Raw genomic sequence first — 24,133 nt, forward strand, 5'->3', positions numbered from 1 at the left:
TTCCTTCTCCAGTTTATTTTATAGATGAGGAAATTAAGGCAAACAGGGTTAGTAGGTTAGTAAATTAGTGCCTAATTTTAACTGAATTTTAACTCAGGAAGATGAGTTTTCCTGACTAGGTTCAGCACTCTATCCACTGTGCCATCTAGCTGCAAGTATTTATTGAGTACCTACTATATGCTAAGTTTTTGATTAGGTTTGGAATGTAGAAACAAAGAAGAATAAGACTACATTGTTTTCCAGAAAGTTAATCTAATACATAGAAATATTATAATATAAGGTAGAATGTGAAAATGCAAAAGTTCTCTGGGAATTAAGTGAAAAGATTCTGGGTTGAATTAAATTAGGGAAAGCATTAAGGAAATGCATTTGATCTGAGCCTTACAGGATAAGGAGAAATTAGGTGAAATGTGTAAATCCTATAACCAGAAGGATAATGGAATAGCATTTTTTTTTCAAACTCTTTCATCTTCAAAAGAATGGAATTAACTGTAAGATAGATAGCTAAATCTGTACAAAGTTTCAAAGAAAACTATGAGTTAACACCAGAGGTTCCAGTCTCTACCCCAAAAATGAAAAACAAATGCAGAGGACACAAACTGAGGCTTATTTTTCTTGACCAAAGGGCCTTAGAAAAGACCCCTCAAGCCTTTCTTCTTACAGTTTGACCTCTCACTTGATACCACAAGAAAGGTGTCAGTCACACTACCAGAAACAGAGTAGCTGAAAGGAGAGGGATGATGGAAGGTGTGCCTATCTCTTGGATGCCAAGTAAAGAACTTCCCATTCTCCATGTGGTAAACTACCCACAAGGTACAAAATGTCCAAACCTTCTCCAGTCTCTTTAACACGTCCACCATGATACCACCTCAGAATCCATGCCAAATTCTTATTACAAAAAGATGGGAAATCCATTAATCAGCTTTCATCTTCTCAAAACAAATGATTCGTACCAAAAACAAAGCAAATACTTCACAAATACCTCAAATCACAAATACTCCACTAAGAAAAACATAGTGAATTTTATTAAAGAAACAGTACAGGTATTCAAATATTATTTATATATAAAAACAGTACAAAAGGATTTAAAAAAAACATTTAATTGAAAAACAAGGTGGGCTAGGGCTGACCTAAGAATTAGAGCTGAGTCCTTCAAGCCTTACTCCTCTATATTCAGCCAGGCTTCACAGACTACTGTCTTGATCATTAGGCAGGACCAAGGAGAGCTGAGTACAATTCTTCTCTTCCCATCTTGCTTAAGAAATGATAATCAAGATCAATGTATACCATGGAAACAATGTAAAGACTAACAGACTGCCTTTTGTGGGGGTGGGGGGAGGGAAGCCAGATTAGGAGAAAAATTGTAAAATTCAAAATAAATAATTTTTAAAAAAGTGATAAACAAAACATTACCATTGCTTGACCAAACATGATTCCAGAGGACTGATGATTCCAGGTCATTCAAATGTTTTATTTGAATGACCTGCTTGAAACATGAACTCAGGGTGCACAATGAGACATACTTTTTGGACATGACCAGTGTAAAAATTTTGCTTCATTGTGCATATGTAATACAAGGATATTTTTTCCCTAGCTGGAAGGGAAATAGCTTTTAAAAATTTAAAATTTTTAAAAAATTTAATTTTTAAAAAATATATAAAATTAAATTTTTTTAACATTATCAACACTACTGAGGGCATGACAATCTACTGCTCCATGACTCTATCAGGTATCACTATATATATTTTCTATTTAGTTTTCTATGTGTATGTCATTTATCTGAAACAGAATCTAAGCCTCCTTTTTGTAACTGTATTTGTAGGTATGGTAGTGTAGTGGGTAGAAATTTGACTTCAATGTAGGAAGACCAAGTTCAAATTCCCCCCCTGACTCTGAGTAAGTCATACCTCCTAGGAAACTTTCTAAGGCTGTTAAATTGCAGAGAAGGTACCAGCATGAAATGGTAGAGTTCCCTCTCTTGGGGAAAGAAAAGCATTAAATGCTTACTACATATCACTATATTTGATGGGGATTCAAGTACAAGCAAGGTGGTTTTGGCCCTCAATTATATATATTTTTTAATGTTTAAAATAAACTTATTTCTGAATTTTACGATTTTCCCCCAATCTCGCTTCCCTCCCCCCACCCCCACAGAAGGCAATCTGTTAATCTTTACATTGTTTCCATACTGTACATTGATCTAGATTGAATGTGTTGAGAAATCATATCCTTAAGAAAAAAAAGCTACCAAGATTGCATAAGTTTTTTTAATTAAAGATGATAGTCTTCGATCTTTGTTCAAACTCCACAATTCTTTCTCCGGATACAGACGGTATTCTCCATCGAAGATACACTAAAATTGTCCCTCATTATTGCACTTATGAAATGAGCAAGTCCATTAAGATTGATCATCCACTCCATGTTGCTATTATGGTATACAATGTTCTTCTGGTTCTATTCAACATGCTCAGCATCAGTTCATGCAAATCCCTCCAGGCTTCTCTGAATTCTCATCCCTCCTGGTTTCTAATGGAACAATAGTGTTCCATAATGTATATACCTAATTTGTTCAGCCATTCCTCAATTGATAGACATTCAACTCCTTTTCCAATTCTGTGCTACAACAAATACAGCTGCTATGGATATTTTTGTACAAGTGAGGTTTTTAACCCTTCAAGGTACAGACCCAGTAGGGGTATTGCTGGATCAAAGGGTATGCACATTTTTATTGCCCTTTGGGAGTAATTCCAAATTGCTCTCCAGAAAGGTTGGATGAGTTCATGCTCCATCAACAATGTATTATCGTTCCAGATTACCCACATCCCTTCCAACATTGTTCATTGTCCTATTGGCCTGTCTGAGAGGTGTGAAGTGGTACCTCAGTGATACTTTAATTTGAATTTCTCTAGTAAGTAATGATTTAGAGCAATTTTTCATATAACTATGGATAGCTTTGATTTCCTCATCTGTAAATTGCCTTTGCATATCCTTTGACCATTTGTCAATTGGGAAACAACTTTTTTAAAAAATAAATTTAATTCAGTTCTCTATTTTAGAATTGAGTCCTTTGTCAGAAATGCTAGTTGTAAAAATTGTTTCCCAATTTATTACTTTTCTTTTGATCTTGGTTACAGTGGTTTTGTCTGTGCAAATCAAAATTATCTAGTTTGTTTTTAATGATGTTCCCCATCTCTTCCTTGGTCATAAATTGATTCCTTTTCCATAGATCTGATAGGTAAACTATTCCTTGATATCCTAGTTTGCTTATAATGTTTTTTTATGTCTAAATCCTGTATCCATTTTGATCTTATCTGGGTATTAAGTATGAGGTGTTGGTCTAAGCCAAGTTTCTACCATACTAATGTCTAATTAATGTTTGTTGAACTGAACCAAATTCAATGGTTACCACATTAATTCCTATATCATTTTTACCAAGGTAAGGACATGGCCTCATCTTATTGAAATGGAAGTTATAAATGATGAGGCCTTTTAAGACAGAGGCCAGAATACCAGCTTTTCAGTCTGAAGACCTTAGGCAAAATTAAACACTATGGTATTTTTGCTGACTATAAGACACAACACTTCTGACTAGTAGTTTCCTTATCTGTAAAAGGACAGTATAGGGCTAGAAGAGCTCTAAGGTAATTTTTTTAAGTTTTAAATCCTTTAATTCTAAACTGGAAGCTGGTGATAAGAGTGTTTGTAGGGAGGGACACCAGAGCTCCCTTAACAAGTATCTTCTGCTTTAGAAAGCAAAACAAAAGAATGTATTTGTTCAATAAGGTTTTGAAATAGAGATGTAAAACAGTATTAATGGTACAAAGATTAAGTTATCAGCTCAGGGATACATAAAAGGGATTCTATATTGGAAGTTACATAATAGTTCACTTAATAGGATTAACACCCCTATTTTAAAAACAAATGACTAACTTTACTTTAAAATGTGACATACAGGGATACCAGTCACTTTTCTGATAAAGTGGCTTAGAAAACTTTGAGACTGCTCACACTTACTTAACCTATAGAAATACTTTCATTTCAAATGGGGCAGGTCACACTGTATTTTCATGAAAGGGCATTTATAAACTGCTATATGCAAACTATATGGGAATACAAATAGTAAAGCAAGAATGTCTTTTCTCAAACTCTCCAATTCTAAATAGGGGAGATTCCAATATGCACAGAAATGTTCTGATGCAAAGCAGCTGTTAATGCATCCTCTGTAGGGGCACTTCCATTGATAAAATTAAATCTAGTTCTTATAATGAAGGGATGGTTGTTGTTTTTAAAGATGGTTAAGAAAAATGAGCCTCCTCCAAGAGAATCCTTTAGATGACTTCGAGGGAAATGCTGTAATGGTGCATCTCTAAGCCATTCACTAGTCTCTGTGGATATTTACTATATATAAAAGAATATATTCTCTTTTCTTTTTTCTAGGTTTTTTTTTTTGCAAGGCAAATGGGGTTAAGTGGCTTGCCCAAGGCCACACGGCTAGGTAATTATTTTGTCTGAGACAGGATTTGAACCCAGGTACTCCTGACTCCAAGGCCGGTGCTTTATCCACTTTGCCACCTAGCCACCCCGAATATATTCTCTTTTAAAAGTCTCATATATAAACATACTTTGCAAAAGAAAAACCAAGAGGTATAAATAGACTCAACTTAAAACTTTTGTTTTAACCAAGAACCTTTGAAGTTTAAGTAAAATAATTAAGTGATAGGTGACCACTTTCAATTTTTCAAATGTTATTAGAAGTACATTGAAACTTACCTCATCAATTTTCACTCTAGAACCTTGTTCCATATTAAGGCAGGCCATCTTACTGGATCTATTTAAATAGCCAAAGGAGTATTCCACAATATACTTGGATTAAATTTCTTCTGTGTATCTAGTCAGCAAACACTAGTATAAACCTTATCCTTATAATAAACTTTCACTCTTTAATCCTCAATGGACTCTTAGTAATACTAAATACTGTATAGTATAACCTCCTATCTTTGAAGAAGTATAATCCTTAAATGATAGCCCTGAACTCTCAGGAGGTATACTCCGAAATTTCAGATAATACAATAGATTATCAGCTTTCTTAGACTTTATTCCTTCTTTTTATTTTCTTTTATTTTATAATCTATTTTTATTCCTTTTTATCCTTTTTTTATTTAATCTAATATTTGAAAATCCAAATTTTTTTTTATTTCACTCACATAACATGCCCTAACCAGAAAAGTGTTCTTTAAACACCCCATGACTTAAAACCTTGCCTTACAAGGAAAAAAGTTAATTTTATCTTATTTTTATTTATTTACTTTATTCTACCAACAGGTTAAAAGTAAAATCCATTTTCCTTACTATTTCCCTGTTCAATACTAGGCTTCAAATATTTGGTTCACTGTACAGTTGCATTAAGCACTCTACCTTCTTACTTTGCTATTTCAAAACAGTCAGAAATTTTGTTAGGAGACAACTCCACTGCAATGAGCAGATTGTATAATATGTCTATGTCTCTTCATTTTTGTTGAGAAGATTTGATTCATATGTCAGCTAAGCTTTATTTCCATTCTTGGTAGAAGGGATGAAATCAACACTTTAAATATTACTCTTCCTTACATCATTTACAAACGTTTTCAAGTTTTTTATTAAAATTTACAACTTTCAAAAAATATTTTTCACTAACGGTTGATTTCCCACCACACTCACTGATAATCTGTATTTCTATTCATTTTACATTTGAAATAAAAAAGAATAGGGTTAGGACTTCTGAAACAATTGTAAATTCAAACCTTATTTGACATAATAAAAATATTATTTATTGTATGTTACAATATTATATACACTTAACACACTGAGACCTCTAGAATAGAAGCTTTCATTAAGTGTGCCATATGAATTTCTCATATACAGAAATTCCTTACTTTTACTGAAATCCAAAAATCATTAGGGGAAAAATGATGATTCTCTTAAAAAAACTTCCTTGAATTTTCAAAGATTTATTCACTGATCTGCATTTTCTTTTTTTTCTTCTTTTCTAGTATGCCTTCCAATTTTCTTTTCTTGACTGACACTAAATTTTCTTGTTTTGGTGACTTTTTACTATCCTTAGCCAAACTAAATTTCTTTTTTGTTGTTTTGTTGGATTTTTGTTGCTTTCCTGATGAATCATCAGATTTTGAGGGGCTAGTTTTGACTTCTTGTTCTTCTTTGTTTACTGAAACACAACAAAAGTGACAATGAAAAAAATAGTATTTTTTCAAACATCAAGACAAAACATCTAAATAATGAAATGCAAAATAGATTTATCAAGTTCTCATCCAGAACATAACATCTTCATTATTAGAACAGTGACACTCAAAATTTATTCACTCCCTGCTCCCAGTATTCTTTGCCACAAGAAACTATGATACACTGACTATTCAAGTCAGCAAAAAAGAAGAGATTCTGGACAGTCAAGCACCAGACTTGAATCTCTCCTTTATCAAGACTTAGTGGCTTTGCACTTCTGAAGTTAGAATTACTATTGTGACCTTCTTAAACAATCTGAGAAGAGCAGGCAACAAACTTTAGCTAGGGTCTGACAATGGGAGACAAATGGCACAATGGTTCACCTTTTTGAGGACCACTGTAATAGAAAATTCAGAGTTTTAAATGTAATAGAATTGATCAATGTCAGTTACCAGGAGAAGGGGCTGCAGCAGTAGGAAGTTCATCTTTGGCATCCGTAACTCTGTCTAACCATACTCCAAGGCAGGTGAGTCTAGCTTTAGTATTTACTTCACATAATAAAGATGGAGGAGTCTTCTGAAGTGGGAGTAAAATAAAGATGAAAATATGTTGAGGTTGATTTATTTTAAATCAATTAGATTTTTCATTTCATCCATTCAGAAAATAAACTTTAAAATTTCATGCCCTAAGCATATTTAACTTTCAAATAATTTTCTTTGGTTTTTCATTTCAGCATTAAATTCACATAAGTTAAAAGGTAAAAACTCATAATAAAGCAGTAAAACATGGATAAAAATCCTGAAACATAATAATATAGTAATAAAGCACAACAAAATTATGATTTACAAACCTTGCCTATTAAGGAAAAAGTCAATTCACTGTGAAATAGTTAAACGAACAGAAACCCTATCAAAAAAAGTTTTGGGGTAGCTAAATGGTGAGGTGGACAGAGCATGGGCCTTGGAATTAGGAGGACCTGAGTTCAAATTCAGCCTCAGATACTTAATAATTGCCTAGCTGTGAGACCTTGGGCAAGTCACTCTTAACCCCCTTGCCTTAAAATAAAAAATAAAATAAAAAAATGTTTTGAATCAATTGCTGTATTTCTTTGTAAACTGGTCTGACATGATATGCAAGAATTACTAGAAATTATATGAAAACACTTTACAAATAAAATCTACTACTTCAGGATTTTAATGGCTGTGGCCCTAACTATACACTGCCATTCACTTTTCTCCCCCTTGGTCTTGTGTGTAATAACATAGCAGATAGAGTAGAATCAGGAAGATCTAAGTTCGAATCCACTTAGACATTTGTAAAAGTGTAGAACTGAATTTAGAAGTGAAAAAAGGCTTGAAAAATCACCTGATCCTCTAGTTTATAGAGGAGCAACTTGAAGTCCATAAACAGGATTTAAACCCAGGTTCACAAATTCAAAATCTGTTTCTATGACTCTGGCTAACAAGCTTATTTCATGATAAGTTTGCTAGTTTCCTCTCTAAATTTTAACAAGGAATCAAGTTTATCTAAATCCACATCTGGGTCACTGAATTTACTCATTTAACTCTGAAAAGCTATAGTGTTACTGAGAATCACCAATTAATTGTAAAAAAATTCCCAAAGGCTAAATATATCCACAGTATTAAAAAAAAAAGTCAATCACCACAGAATAATAGAACAATTTAGATGTAAATCTATTTCACTTCCCAACAATATGATTCATAGTTGTTTTAGATTTAATATTTGTGTAACATGTCATTACTGTGACTTCCTATCTCATTTGAGCCTCATGAGCAAGGTTGACTTAAACACAGACAAGGACACACACACACACACACACACAAAACAAAAAAATGTTAAATACCATTGAATCACATTTTCTAGCAATCACCAAAAAATCGTTTATCAGGATACCCACCTCTGCCTGTCATTCTAGACAGATGTTTCCCTTCAGGTCTGACTTGATGGGCATTCTCCTTATTTTGCAGAAAGGAAACTAAGTTTTCAGTGGGTGCCCTGACTACCTAAGGTCACAGTAAGAGTCAAGATCAACCTCAGGTCCTTGGCAAGATACAGAGGAAACTAACAACTAACACAGGGAGAACTCCATTACAGTGACTTCTACTATGTTGGTATACTGACCTTATTGGGGTTATATCTCCACATTTTGATGAAACCATCACTTGACGCTGTAACAATAACATGATGCTCTGGGACTTCAAAGCTGCAAATATCTTTAACTCTAGAAGAGAAAAATTAATTTGATGACAAAGATCTTCTTAGAAGCTGCATTTAAATGGGATAGGAAAGGAGTAGAGGTATACTTCACAGGAAAGTACTATAGAAATACTGTGGAGAAGAAGCCAGAGTCTATGGGCTGGGGTCAAGAGAGAGACTTTCTGGCAGCACATCAGTGGGGAGCTGGAATGTTGTAGGAAAAGAAGACTACTTTGGCTGGATTGTAGAGTGCATAGTAGGGAAGAGAATGTAAGAATATTAGAAAAGGTAGGAAAAAGCCAGGTTGTAAAGAACTTTGAATGGCAATAATCTTTGTATTTGGTCCATTAAGGATTTGAGTAGGGGGTTGATGGTCTATTGAGGTTTCTTTAAGGATAAGGAAAAGATGTGTCTCTAGGCAGTTGGGGGAGAAACTATTAGACAGAAAGGGAATGACAATTAGAGAAAGAAGAGGGGGTGATGATGGGACAAAGTGTTAGAGAACCCAGGAAGATGGATTCAAGGATACATGTAGGGGCAAAAGCCTTGGCAAAAAGCTGGGCCTCATCATCACCTCAACATTACTGAGTGAAGTTAATAGGGAATAAAGTCAGAGATATATAAGATGAGGAGAAAGAAAAGCAAGAACTCTGGTTGAAGAGTAAATACTTTGGGGGAGCATAAGACAAAGTCTTCAGCAAAAAGTACCATGAAAGACTTGGGAAGAAAAAAAAAGGTCAGAAACCTTCTGTGGTGGATAGGAGAACAAAGAAAGTAGACTGGAAAGGTAGATGTTACAGTGAGGGTGCAATTTAGAAAGGGAAGTTTATAGTGGTCTCTATCAGCACAATGTTGCAATTTCCTCCAGTTCTATACACTAGCATATGGGTAGTAGCAAAGGAGTCAGAGATGGGTGTGAACCACAGTCGACAATCATACAAATAAGGGAACAGGGATTCAGGAGTAAAAGACTATGCACAGTTGACTGGAGTCAATACTAGGAAAGAAGAAGAATGTAGCAAAGTTTATAGTTCTTGAATATGGAAGAAAGTCATAGCAAAATCAAAAATATAACCATCTCTGTGTATAGCTGAGGTGGAGTGAAATAGGTAATGGGAAGGGTGAAGATTTCATACTGAAAGAACACTGTTGGGGCAGCTAGGTGGCACAGTGGATAGAGCACTGGCCCTGGAATCAGGAGTACCTGAGTTCAAATCCGGCCTCAGACACTTAATAATTACCTAGCTGTATGGCCTTGGGCAAGCCACTTAACTCCATTGCCTTGTTAAAAAAAAAAAAAGAACACTGTATTTGGTGAAATTCCCTAGAATGAGGGAAGAAATTGGGATAAAGAGGAAGACGATGAGATAGGCATTGATCTTAAGAGGAATGTCTTAGGAACTGGCATCTGATATAATAGCAATCCAATGTGAAATGACTCGTGAATTTGCATTCAATTAACCCAAGAGGAGAGGCTGCTAAGGAAGAGTACCAAATGAAGGGTCTGAAAGTGGCAACAGGAGCAAAGTATACTCTGATTCCCCTCCACCATTGAGTGTTAGTGAAAGTACAACCAGTACAAACCAACCAAACTTCTCTTTCCCTTCTAAAAACCTGGTCCTTGTGATTTTCCTATTTCTCATTATTCTACCTATATCAATGGCATCAAACATTCACCCAGCCTCCTAATGTTCCAATATCTGATATTACTCAATGAGCAATTGTGCCTCTGCAAATTTGCGCACAAACACTATCATTTTCTCTAGCTCCACTGTTGCCATCTTGGTATAAGCCCTAGTACGATACTTATAGATGTTTTCCCTCTGATTGGGGCATGGCACTCCCAACTCAAAACTACCAGTTTTAGACTGGCATTCAAATGTAATTATTTAACATAATCCAGATATAACTTTCATTTTCCCAAAAACATCTATGCTCATGCTAAATCTTATGTCTTCAAGGATTTCCATTTTTCTTTATTTGTTGAATTCCCATACCATTTAAAATATCAAATTCAAACTCTAATGTCCTTCATAAAATCTTTCCTGGCCCCTCTAATCTGTAAGTCTATTTTTTGGATTTTTCACATGCAGTGTTTCTATCTCTTCAATTAAAAAAAATATAATGGTAACTTATTATTGGCAACATAAAAAGCCTCAAAATTATAGTGTGAATTTCATTAGGGTAGATTTGCTTTTTGCTTTTATAATGGCCTAGTCATATGTTTCTTAATTTGATGGACTATCACAAAATGCTCTCTATATAAGAAAGACTATCTCTCCCAATCTGCCAATTAGCAATTAACATCAATAGTGACCTATTGCCACCTAGTGGGAAAAAAGCAGGACTACTATCATATTTTTAAATATCAAAAGGACCAGATTACGAATTTAGAAGAGTTATCTAAAAGGTTATATAGACCAACCTCTCTTTACAAACAGGGGTATTGAGAAATTGACTGTCAAACACATAATAAGTGATAAAGCTGGAATGTTACTCTAGACCTTCAAATTCAATTTCAGCACTCTTTCTATCACATCCATGAGTATTTTCAGGAATGACAAAGTAGGAATTGTCTACATATTAATCTGTTGCTTCTGAATAAATATGGAATCTCACCAGTACTCAAAAACTAGCATCATTCAGGAAGAAATTTTTCTGAACAGGATAAAATGCAGATGACTTGATTTTTAAGAAACTAATTTCAAGGCCTCAGTGCTATAATTTCATTATCCATAAGGAAACTATAAATTTTCCTGAGGTTACAAATCAAGTCACTGGGGGACTAAAAAGATCAAGAGTTAGACTTAGGTAAAGCTCAAAATTAAGATTACAAAAATACTTAACAACATGATTTCTCCTAGGTATGTAGAACTTAGGGGAAGAATAAGGGTATATAAAAACAAGGAATAGCCTTTGAAGTCAGGGAGAAGTGAATTCAAACCTCAATCAACAATACAGACTAGCAGTGTGACCTTAGGCAAGTCAATGAACTTCTCAGTGCTTGGGTCAACTCTTATGATTTCAAATTGCAGACCCTGCTGACCTCAAATAGACAGAGGGAGTTTCCTCACCACAAAGTTCCCCACTGGGGAGATTATGCTAGATTTTTCTCAGCATTAGCTTACCCAAAATATGTTTGGAAATCTTTTTCAGGAAAAAAAAAAAAACAAAGAAGTTTCACACTTGTGTATCATGGATGTTTTCTTCAAAAAGAGAATCAGAAGATGTTGGATAATACTAAACTTCACCATGAAAAATGAAACTGACATTATCCATACAATAAATAAATGAAACAAATAGTTCACCTATATCTTGACAGCACATCACTATTCATGGATATATATTCAAAATCAAGATCCTATTAGAATAAAGGTAAGAATATCCTGCAAGTAAAAACAAAAAGCTCCAACTTGATCTTTATCAGCATATAATATGAAAATAGAAAATGAATAAAATTAACAATATTGATGCTATCATAACCTTTTTTCTTGAAATTTTGAAACCTTTTTATTTTTTCCTCCTTTTTTTAATTAAAGATTTTATTTATTTTGAGTTTTACAGTTTTCCCCCATCTTACTTCCCTCCCCCCCCACCCCCCCAGAAAGCAATTTGTTAGTCTTTACATTATTTCTGCTATCATAACCTCTTAAGAGACATTTAACAGATGTAAAGTACTGTCAAAAGCAATCAGGAGTCCAAGAGGCTAGAAAACACCTCAATTAAATAAGTATTTGGCCAGGAGAGACATGACAGACAAGGAAAATGCTGTATTAGAGAATAAGCTTTTTGCAAATACTCCAGAGAAGTTTGGTGAAAAGTTATAAGAACTAAATTTCATAAAATAGTGGAAAGTACTAGAAGAGAAAACTGGAAAAGACAGTTTGACTTGAGATTCAATTAAGTCAAGTCAGATAAGGTTAAAAGATTATATTACAACTTTTAAAACAATATAGACCTATCACTGATGACAAACTATTATCCTCAGACTCCATCTTCCATATACCAATTATGTACTATTATAAGGAAGTGAAAATAGAACATAGGAAAATGAAAATCAGAAGATCTGATATACCTGACCAAATAAACCCAAGAGAAATCTGTGCTGAAAATGACCATTTGAGAGGTCCCAGGGATCAATTTTTAGGATATCAAAGAAAACAATTCTAAACAAATAACAGCATCACATAAGGTATTATCCTAACCAAAAGTAACCATCAATCATGTACAAACTTTCTCTTCTCAATAAACTTTGACTGAACAAACCAAAATAATCCTCAATGAAAATATATGAAAGGTATTATAGGAGGTTTAGCAGTTCACATTTCTATAATCACAGATCTGATTGAAAAATTAAGAAGCTGAGATCCTCTAAAACCCACCAGACTTGACAGAACCAAGTACAGCTTTAATGTGTATATCTTTTTTTTTTTGGCAAGGCAATGGGGTTAAGTGACTCACCCAAGGTCACATAGAAAGGTAATTATTGTATGTCCAAGATCGGATTTGAACTCAGGTCCTCCTGACTCCAGGGTTGTTGCTTTATCTACTGTATCTCCTAGCTACGCCTTTAATGTATATTTCAAAAGTCCAGGCTAAATGCAACCAGCATTACTTTTTTATTATTATTATTATTATTATTAACTGTTTCAGTAATCAACATAATATGAAGACTAAAACAAGGAGACACTGGCTTGCCAAAAGGTAGTTGTCAGAATCATGGAAGATATCCTCTGACTGGAGGAGGGATTACCTATAAAGCTCCCATTTACTGAAAATCAGCTGTGATGCAACAAAAAAGGGCACATTTAAAGGATTAACCTAATAAAATACAATGGAAAAATCAAGTGAATGAAAAAGATAATATTGTAGGTTATGATATATAACTAAAAGGTTACCTAGAACTCAACAGGAAAAAGAGTACAAACAAGCTAACTTTTGGGAAATCATTCTATACTTACACAAATTTCCAAACTATCCCTGCTCAATCCTTCCTATCTGTAAATCATGGAACATTAATTTTGGATGATCAAAACTAAGAGTTCATAGGAAAGACATATAGTAAATGAAAGCAGACACTTTTTTTCTTTGAGCCTGGGCTTCTCTATCTCAAGTTGTGCCTATCTTTAGAGATAATCAGGTAGTTTGGGGAAGTTTTTGTTTTTAATATGATTATGTTAACTTTCCCCCTAAAGTATTGGCCTTATCACTACTGATTAGCATGAGCTTTGGTCTGCTCCAATTTCAATTTGAGTCAAATTTCCCTTCCTTAGGCAGCCTAGTAGCCTTTTCTCCTGGGGTGGTACCATACTGGAGCTGGACTTATTAAGAACATCCAATTAGCTTTAGCCCACTGCAGTTTAGAACCTCTAAGTTCAACCAATCTACAATTTCAGCCTCCCCAGTAACAGGGGCTACAGGAGTGTGCCACCCTGACTTAGGCAATAATATACTGACAATGCTGAAAAACTGGCATCAAGGAAAAGTATGTATAACCAGAAAAATGAGGGAGGATGGGGTAAGAAAGAGAAGCAATTAATTATGAAGCAAAAGTGAGGAATAATAGTTGAGTAGTCCTGGTTCTGCACTGATTGAAATATTAATGAAGACCACAGTCAGGGCTTCAGCAAGCAGAATTCCTTTGGAGGATTTACAGAATAGATAGTATTTCCTTGCCTGATCTATGTCATTGATCCATTTTCCAATCAAAACCAAATTTGTTTTAATAACTATTTTGAGATCTAGAAGGGCTGGGCTCATTTCTTTTATCATTGATTTTTTTTGATCTTTTAGATTTTTTTTTCAATTCAGGTATTTTGATCTTTTAGCTTTTTTTTTAATTCAGTTATTTGCTCTGTAAAGTATCCACCTTAGTAGTTTGGGATAAAAATAAACCTGTACAATAGCTTTGGTAGTATTGTCATTTTTATTCTATCAACACAGCCCAACCATGAACAATGACTATCTATCTCTCCAGTGATTTGAGTTGTTTTTTGTATCTTTGAGGAGCATTTTATAAATACAACACTAAAAACAATCAACTTTCAAGCTGTAAGAACTACAATCAACACAATGACCATTCATGATTACGGAGGACTTATGATGAAACATGCTCTCTGTTAGAGACATGACAGATTTAACATACAGAATGAGACATTTAATTTGTATATTATATTATTTTTTGAGGGAAAACTGGCTGCATATATTTGTTCTACGAAATCTTCCCCCAAACAAACAGGGAGTGGGTGGGAAAGAAAATAGATTTCTATTAATTTTTTAAAATAGAGAGGTGTTACAAATGTGAAATGTCACGAGCACTTTCAGATAAGGTTCTTTAATTATTAGTTTTAAAAGATTGTTAAAAAGATCTCTCATAATGTGAGAAAAATTTGTAAATGTATGAAATAGTAAAAAACATAAATAAAACTTTAAAAAATATATCTACATAGGTGCCTTATCGAATTGGCTCCTGGATATTTTGTGCATGCTGTAATTCTTTTAAATGGAACTTCCGTATCATCCCATATTTTTAAAATGACTACAAAGAAATGCTGTTGATTTTTATGGGTTTCTAGCTGAATCTAAACCTTAATGAAGCTATTGTTAAATACATTCTTTTGTTGATAGGATTTTCTAAATAAATCATCATGTCATCAGTAAATGGGAACTGTAGTCTTCTCTTTTGCCTTTCTTTATGACTTTAAATTTTTTTGCCATTGACAGAAAAAAAGTGGAGGAAAGCAGACATTGTTTTACTTATATTTATGCATGAAATGCTAGTTTAGGATTTGATAAAGATATATAATGCTTTGTAAAGTTTTCTGCATAAATGAGTATTGTATTCTTTTTAAAGGTTTTTCTGTCTATTAGAGATAATCAATCATGCAGTTTGGGGATGTTTTTGTTTCTAATACTATTATGTTAACTTTTCTCCTAATTTTGAACCATCCTTGCATCCTTGATAAAAATCCCACTTAGTCATGGTGAAAGACCTTACTGACAAAGATTTCTGGGGAATCTGGACAGCAGTCTGGCAGAAATTAGGTTTAGGACAAGACTTATACCATAAACCAAAATAAATGCAAAATGAATTCAGGATCTGAATATGAATACCATTTCTTAAAAATAGAAGACCAAAGGTATTTTTCAGACATAGCTAGGGGGTAAATTCTTTTTTTTTTTAGGTTTTTGCAAGGCAAACAGGGTTAAGTGGCTTGCCCAAGGCCACACAGCTAGGTAATTATTAAGTGTCTGAGACCGGATTTGAACCCAGGTACTCCTAACTCCAGAGCTGGTGCTTTATCCAGTAGCCACCTAGCCGCCCCCTAGGGGGTGAATTCTTAACCAAGCAAGGGATAGAGATGATTATCAAAGAAAAATGATACCTAATTACATGAAATTAAAACCTTTCAGACAAAAAGGATAAAAGGGAAGTGACTGGGAAGAAAAATTTTTAAATCAAATATCATTGATAAGAATTTGATATCAATAAATATAGGCAACTAATAGAAATGTAAAAAGTAATCCCCAATGGATGCGTTCAAAGGATATGAACAAAAAATTCTTAAGAGTTGCAAACTATTGGCCATATGGAAACATGGTCCAAATCACCAATAGTCAAAGTATGTATCATGACAACTCTGAGATTTTACCAAGAAACTTTTGTCCAGAAAACTGAAAAAGATAAAAAAATACAGGAATAGTACATGATAAAAAGATTGTGGAATGTATTGTTGGTGGAACTGTAAAGAGTTCTTGTTGAAAAGAAATTTTAAATTATAAGAAAGTGACTAAAATGTCCATACTCTTTGATTCTACTACTAAGCATACCCTGTCCCCTTCCCATCCACCTCCAAGAAGTCAATGAACAAATTGGAAATACACTTGAATCCCACTGATTAAGAATAGGGTAATTGGCAAATTAGAATTCTTGGGTCAAATTTCTCAAGAGCCAAGAATGATTTTTATATTTTCAAACATAAGAAAAGTATTTCAAAATGTGAAAATCATTCCTAATCAGACCATATAAAAAGCAGTGGAGATTCAGATTTGATTTGTAGGTCAGTTTGACAACTTTTTTATTAGAAAATAACTAAACACATTGTGGTACATGAATGAAATGGAATAATACTATGCTGTAAGAAATGATGACTCTAAAAATATGGAACACCATATAGGAAGATTTATATGAATTGATGCAAAGTGATGTAAGCAGAGAACCATAACTATTTAAATGGGAAGAACAACAACAATAACAATAAAAAAAATCAATGCTAAATGCTATGAAATCATAGTGATCAAGACTGGACCTAATAAATTATAGGTATGGAACACCAAAAATAATGCCAGACATTTTTATGTCTCAGCCAATTTTGCTAAACTGTTTCCTCCCCACTGACCTTTACCCTTTTAACTATCTGATATAAGTAATGGCTTTCTGGGAAGAAGATAGTGGGAAGGATTTATAAGTAAAGATTTACAAAAAAAATTTTAAATGGATGAAGTGTAATCTGCCCTGATGGAGGGAAATAATAGCCACATTGGTGAGATCATGGATCCACTAACGTATTTTATGTATTGTGGTGGTATTATTGATAGAGCCTGGGATAAAAGACCTGAGTGAAATTTCTGGTTTCAGATTCTTACTGTGTTATCCTTTGAAAGTCACTTAAGCCATGTCTTCCAGTTTCCTAAATTGTAAAATGGAGAAAATACAGTATCAACCCCACCCAGAGCTGCTGTTGAGACAATAATTGTAAAGCTCATATCACAATGCCTGGAACACAGTAGGCAATTAATATATGTGCTAATGAAATGAGCACAATAGGCACTTAATAAATGCTTGCTTCCTTACATCTTATTACAGGAACTGTCACTTATAATGAAGTAATGTTAAAGTTACTAATCATGATAACCTCAGTTAGTATAATATACATTTTTAATACGTATAAAATTTCATAGTTGCTATAGCCACAAAATGTTCCATAAAATATTTTTAAAATCTCTGATCTCAATAAACCTGGAGTTATGTTATTTATTCAGTCATTTTTTTTTAATTATACCTAAATCCTTGTGACTCCATTTGGGTTTTTACTGGCAGAAATACTGGAATGGCTATGCATTCCTTCTCTAGCTCATCTCAGAGATAAGAAAACTGAGGGAAAGTGACTTGTCCAGGTCACATATCTAGTAAGTACCTGAGGTCAGATTTGAACTCAGTAAGATGAGTCTTCTTGACTCCAGGACCATCACCTTTGTGCCACCTAACTGAAACTGTCATTGGGGACACACACACACACACACACACAACCACACAAACACACATGCACACACACAAATTTCTATGCTAGTTTTATGTACTTACTGTGTGTGTGTGTATATACATATGTATGTATATATTTGGAGATATAGATATAGATATGTGAATACATACACATCTAAGTGTAAACAGACACACATGAAGGAAAAAAGAAGTAAATACCTGTTTTCATGAGCCTTAAATTCACAGAGACATTTTAGTGAATCACAGTCAAACAGCCTTACAATTTCTTCATCTCCAGCCACAGCAAGTATGGAATTCTAAGAATCAAAAACAGGATCATATATTATAATATTGAAAACACACACACACACACACACACACACACACACACACACACACACACGTCTATGCTTGTTTTATGTACTTACTGAAATAAATGTAACAGAAGAAATTCTCTTTCCAGTAGAGATGGTACCAGTAATGGATGCAGTTTCAAGTTGGTAGATGTCTATCTTGTTTACTATGACAACTATATACCTCTCTCCACTAGGGGACCATTCAACTATGTGAGCATCTAGAGTTTTAAAAATAATTTAAGAAATATTTGTCTAATGAATAAAAATCACAAAAACAGAATAAAAATATTTATTTCTTCAAACTTTACAATGGAAGTTAGGGAAATAAAAGACCAAAGAGAGTTGGGAGGTCATTTATCCAACACCCTCATTTTACAGATGAGGAAAAATGAGGCTCAGAAGTAAAACTGATTTGCCCAAGATCATTAAGGTGTGAGGGGAAAGGGTTAGTATTGGAACTCACAATTCTTTACACAAACCCACAATTTTTCAGGTAATATTGCCAATCTATAAAAAAAACCCTACTTTAATATAATCTGTTAATATAAAATCAAGAGTAATTTCCTAATAGATTATCTAGTTAAAATATTCAAAGCAATTTTTTAAAATAGTAGCAAAATCCTGGAAATAAAGTGGAAGGCTATCAACAATATTAAGAGTACATTGTGATATACGAATATAGAATATAAATAAATGAATTTTCCCCCCAACTTTAGATCTATAGTCCTCCTGCATTATTAATAAAACTAATACAAAAAACTCATAGATTTGGGGGGAAAACTTGCCTTAAGTAATGAAATGTAAAGTTAAGAACCAGAAGAACAAACTTAGCAATATTTGTAACATGATAAACAAAAGCAACTCTAAAAGGCATACAAATTCTAATTAACTGCAATGTTTAATCTCAGTCCTAGAGAACTGATGATGAAACAAACTTCTTTCTTTTTGATAGAGGTAGGAGTCTAAATGGATATGAAATGTGATATACACAATGATATTGTTTGCTATGTCTAATTGTTTTTACTTAAATGTAAAAGGGAAGGTTTAACTGGGGGAGGAGGCCAAGAATTGCTAATAAGAGAAATGACTGTTATAAAAACAAAAGGCAACATAAATTTACAAAAACTTTCTGCCAACAGAATACTCACTTTGTTTTATATTTTTTATGAATGCTGATCTTCCTTCAATTAGGTTCCATGTTCTGTAAAACAAGTTTTTCGGTACTATCATCAGTATGATTACCAACTAATGCTTAAGAGATACTCAGTGTCTGCATGATGCTAACAGGAAGCTAAATCAATAATGTATTATTCAAAACAAACACAAGAAAAATGATATACTATTTTGTTAACATTTCATCTTAGTGATTTAGATGACAAATTCATTAATCCATAATATTATAATTTAAGAATGTCTTGCTTCAGTGCCTAGGGGAAAATTTTAAAATGGTGGATCCAGGGTCCATCATCATTTCCACTTTATATTAATAATAACAAAGGTGCTACTATGTGTTTGATGTAAGAGAGATGTTTCCATTTTATGAGTTTAATTATTACTATATAACTTTTCTTCATATCAATATACCCTTAAAAAGTTAATAGCTTTTAGGCAGGAGACAAAACGAAAAGAAGTTGACTAAGACAGTAAAATATACTGCATTAAAAAAGTTACTTCTTTTACATGTAAAACAATGACTAATTCTATTACTGCTAAATTAAAAATCTGGCTAATTATTAATTACCGTAATGTCTTGTCTGTTCCCACTGATAGTGCTAATTTGCCAGATGGATGAACAGAAAGAGAAGTCACATGTCCCCTAAAAAAAAGACAATAGTTCAACATCCAAATTTCATTACCAAATTAAGAATTCCAATGGAGGGAAAGAGGCTCTGACTCACTTATGTGCTTTAATAGTCTTCAAGCAGTCCCATCTCTTCGCATCCCAAACACAAATTAGTCCATCTTCTCCTCCACTAATTAAGTGCCCATTTCCAAAGAATTTCAGGCAATTTATTGTGCCTATCAACAAAAAGAAAGTCAAGGTTACTGTAATTACATTATTATACTTTTCAGTAAAAAGTTCCATTTTATAATGTTATATATATATATATGAGATGCTAACACTTTAGCGCTGTCAAAATGTAAAGTCTTGACTTGAACTATTAAATGTTTAACCTAGTAGCATGTTTTAATTCAAATGTGCTGATCTGACATTTTAAAATTTAAACAGTGAGTCAGTGTATTTTAGAGAAGGTTCACTAAATTCAGTCAAAAAACTTGAGTTCAAATTCTTGCTCTTATAGTTATCTGTTTTCTTTTGGCAAGCCAGGTCATCTTTCTGAGACTCAGCTTCCTCATCCTACAAAAAATAAAAGTACTACCAGTTTCAAATATATGAACTGGTTTTTCCCACTCTGGTTAGTGGATATATATATTGTTCTAAGCATAAAGGACCAGCAGAAGAAAGTGGAAAAGTCTATGACTAGGAAAATTCTTTATTGCCTGTGTTACTTAACTTAATACCGCAAAGGAATAGTGAATTCAGAGCTGTGGCCTTATAAGCAACATCTTTCAATTCAAAGCAACTAGTTCACTGATTAGAGTACTGGACTGGAGTCAGAAAGACTGGAGTTAAAATTCTGACTCAAACATTTATTAGCTGTATGACCCAGGGCAAGTTAAAGTTTCCTCAACTACAAAAAGGATATAAAAGTAGAATCTACTTCCCTGGGATGTTATTGGAATTAAATGAGATAACATATATAAAGCAAATATAAAGCAAATAAAAACCCTTAACATTTTATGTAAATGCTATTATTATTCCAAGTGAACTAAACTGCAACAAATAATCTGATGTAAATGCTAATTAGTACATCAAAGATAAAATATACTATATAAACCTTAAGTTTTCCTCTGGTTCTAAAATGATGACTCCAAAGGATACAACCATGTTGATGTTGCTGCTTTCCTGAACACTTCATATTAGGTAAACTTAAATTTGTATTAAATATTTTAGTGTAATAGTGCTGATACATATGCAAATATAATACAAAATACCAATATAGTTATTGTAAAAGACAGAATTTCCTTACCATTATGATGCAACAATGCTCCATGTTCTACCTTTTTTTTCATATCATAGATATGAATTGTTTCATCTTTGCTTCCAGTGACCACAAAACGGTTATTTACAGCCACTGCTGACAAGGAAGCAGCATGACCATGGTGGGTAAAGTCAGCCACAGGGGTCCATTTCTGAAAGCGAGTAAGACACATTCTAAAGTGATTTGCCACAGTACATAATCAAGATCATATTGATTAACTTTGACAAGGAAACAATTTCTTTCTAATAATCAATGGAAGTTGTAAATGAATCCTGCCACAGAGGCAACAAAAAAATAAAAAAGCAATGAAAGCAATCACTGAGCAAGCAAAAACTGAGAACCAAATAAGGAAGGTCAGCATGTCATCTGAAAAGCTGGTGGATAAAAGTATGGTACTAATGCGATCTTTTCATCATGCTGGCTACTCTCCAGTCAACATCCTCACCTCTTGTCCAATCACAATCTTGAAGTGTTCTCATTAAGTCTCCTGGCTTTGATAGGAACTTTAGTATATCTTGCTCAAAATTAGACTTCCATGTCATTTCCACTGCCACCTCACATATATTATTCCTTTGCCAGCTCTCCTTGATGTTATCTTTCTTCCTTAGAGTGTAAGCTCCTTAAGAATAAGGATTATCTTGACTTCTTACATTTATAGCCTCAGATCTCACAGTACCTGCAATATAGAATGTGCCTAATATATGTTCTAATTAAATTACTTATCTAAATAATATTCCCATATACCATTAAGCTTTGTGAATTTTATACCTGTATGGCAGTTACATATACTCTAAGGGAACTATAAATCTATCAAATATCAATGGCTTTATACCAATGATGACTGGAAGCCATACAATTTTTCCATACTGAGACCAGCAGAGAATTATTCACATTAAAAAGTCCTTTAGGGTGGCTAGGTGGTGCAGTGGCTAATACAGCTCTTTAATGTTCTTAAAGTCTTTTAAAACATTATTTTATTGGATTCCCCCAATCACTTAATAAAAGAGGATCAAGCATTATGATTACATGACTAGTAAGGGGCAGTTAGCACCCAAAAGCAAGTCTTCTGACTCAAATGTCAAGATCTGGTCACTCAGCTTCTCTCACAAGAACACCTAAAATTTCTGTGAGGGAAACTGGTAGCTAAGTGAAAGCATTTTGGGTAAAGGAAATATATTTTTGATGTACAACTTCAAATAATGAACATGTTTCTTTTCTAGATGGTTGAGCCAGCATTTCTAAACCTAAGATCCGTAACTAAAACTCACCATGGACAGTTCCCAAAATTGATAACCCAACAACTCAATTATAAAAGACCTTAAAAGTTTCTACAAATGCATGATGAGATAGGTACTGTATGAAATAATGTTGCTATCTTAAAAATGTTAAAATGGAGGGGGAAATTATTTGTAAATGTTAAACTAAGAAATAATTTTAAGCTGTGAGGAAGGGGGGATGGAAAAGTTAAGAGGACATGATCTAAAAATTGAACTTCGGAGTTCTAAAGTCCTAAAGGGAGTGATGACAGGATTAAGGGTAATCTATTCATGTATGTGGTTGGGAACCGTTTTAACTCGGGTTGTCTGAAACCATATAGAGTGTCCCTGGCTCAAGAAGTTTTAAAAAAAAGCAGTATAAGAATACGGTTAGTGTCCTATAAACAAAAAGTATTATGAAAATTAAGGAGAAAATCAATGTGAACCTGTGTAATTTAACTGGTGAAAAATGAAATGGGGGAGGGAGGGAATGGATTATATAAATCACAAAAGGAGCATTTATTAGATGCTCGATGAGATTCAGACACCTGTGCATAAGAGGACCCAGTGACAAGGTTGGCATCGAACAGAACATTGTTCTTGCACTCATGCTTTGTAGTTTCTTCTCTTAAAATCGACTTCTTCAGCACCCACTGGATATTGTCAGAGAAGGCATTTAAAAATGTGAAGATTTAGGGGTGGATAGAGCACCGGCCCTGGAGTCAGGAGTACCCAGGTTCAAATCCGACCTCATACACTTAATAATGACCTAGCTGTGTGGCCTTGGGCAAGCCACTTAACCCCATTTGCCTTGCAAAAAAAGAAAGAAAAATGTGTAGATTTATAAAAACGAGACCGAGACTCCGTGCTCGGGCAGCGCGGCCCCGCCTTCCAAACGCCGCAGCAGCGGCTTCCAGGCCCGGGGACCCAAACCTGACCGCGAGCCCGCCGCCTCCGCGCTCACCTCCTTGGGGCCGCTCGGACCGGGCTCCCTGCGCACGGTGAATCCGAAGAGGACCTGCTCGTAGCAGCCGCAAACGAGCTCCATGGCGCCGCGCACGCGCATGCGTCTCCCTCGGTTCTCCCTTCCCGGGGGCGGCGCCGGGTAAACTCGCGAGGCTTCGCGCTCCCAAGGCAGAAGCGTGTAAGGGTCCTTCTCCCGTGGCGCTCCCCGGTGACGTCACGGCAGCGCAGGGCTGCCCGCCGGTGCGCCTTGGTTTCAGTGAACATTATCCCTCACTTATGGCCGCTCCGGTGGATTTTCCCAAGATAAAGTAGAGCAGCTCAGGAAAGGACAACTGAAGGGGACGGAAGGAAGCGCGGGCGTGGAGCCAGAAGGCGTCTCTTAGAGGCGGCATGGTGATGCTACTTCAGAATGGGAACTTCCGCCTCACCACGCCAACAGAGCTGGAGCGGCTGGGGGAGAGGAGGACCGGGGCGGGGCTTAATGGTGGGCGAAGGGGAGGGACGAGGACCGGGGACGGGGCGGGGCAAAGGGCGGCGATTGGGCCGGGCCTTGTGGAGGCGGAGCAAGGCCGGCCCGAGCCGGAGCCCTTTAAATTCGTTTCACCATGTGACAATTCCCAGTCGTTCCCTCCCCCCCAACCCATTTTAATTATTTTTGACTTTTAGGAATCATTTTTATTACAGATTTGTAGGAACTAAACTTCTTATAATATACTGTAACAGTAGATTTTATCTCCCAAACCTCCTAAAATG

The 24,133-nt window shown here is 34.7% G+C and overlaps 1 protein-coding gene across 1 annotated transcript; it reads right to left on the reverse strand.

The window, feature by feature from the left end:
- Positions 1 to 522: 522 nt before the first annotated feature.
- PAK1IP1 (PAK1 interacting protein 1) lies at positions 523 to 23,804 on the reverse strand. Its single transcript, XM_074208059.1, has 10 exons — positions 23,379 to 23,804; positions 21,147 to 21,309; positions 19,953 to 20,073; positions 19,796 to 19,870; positions 19,203 to 19,255; positions 18,127 to 18,272; positions 17,918 to 18,015; positions 8,362 to 8,461; positions 6,672 to 6,795; positions 523 to 6,205 (listed from the first exon to the last, which is right to left on the reverse strand). Exons 1-10 carry the CDS (start codon positions 23,478 to 23,480, stop codon positions 5,988 to 5,990), a joined length of 1,200 nt encoding a protein of 399 aa, XP_074064160.1. The 5' UTR covers positions 23,481 to 23,804; the 3' UTR covers positions 523 to 5,987.
- Positions 23,805 to 24,133: the final 329 nt, after the last annotated feature.

The sequence above is a fragment of the Macrotis lagotis genome, chromosome X (assembly GCF_037893015.1).
Source record: "Macrotis lagotis isolate mMagLag1 chromosome X, bilby.v1.9.chrom.fasta, whole genome shotgun sequence".
Lineage (NCBI taxonomy): Eukaryota > Metazoa > Chordata > Mammalia > Peramelemorphia > Peramelidae > Macrotis > Macrotis lagotis.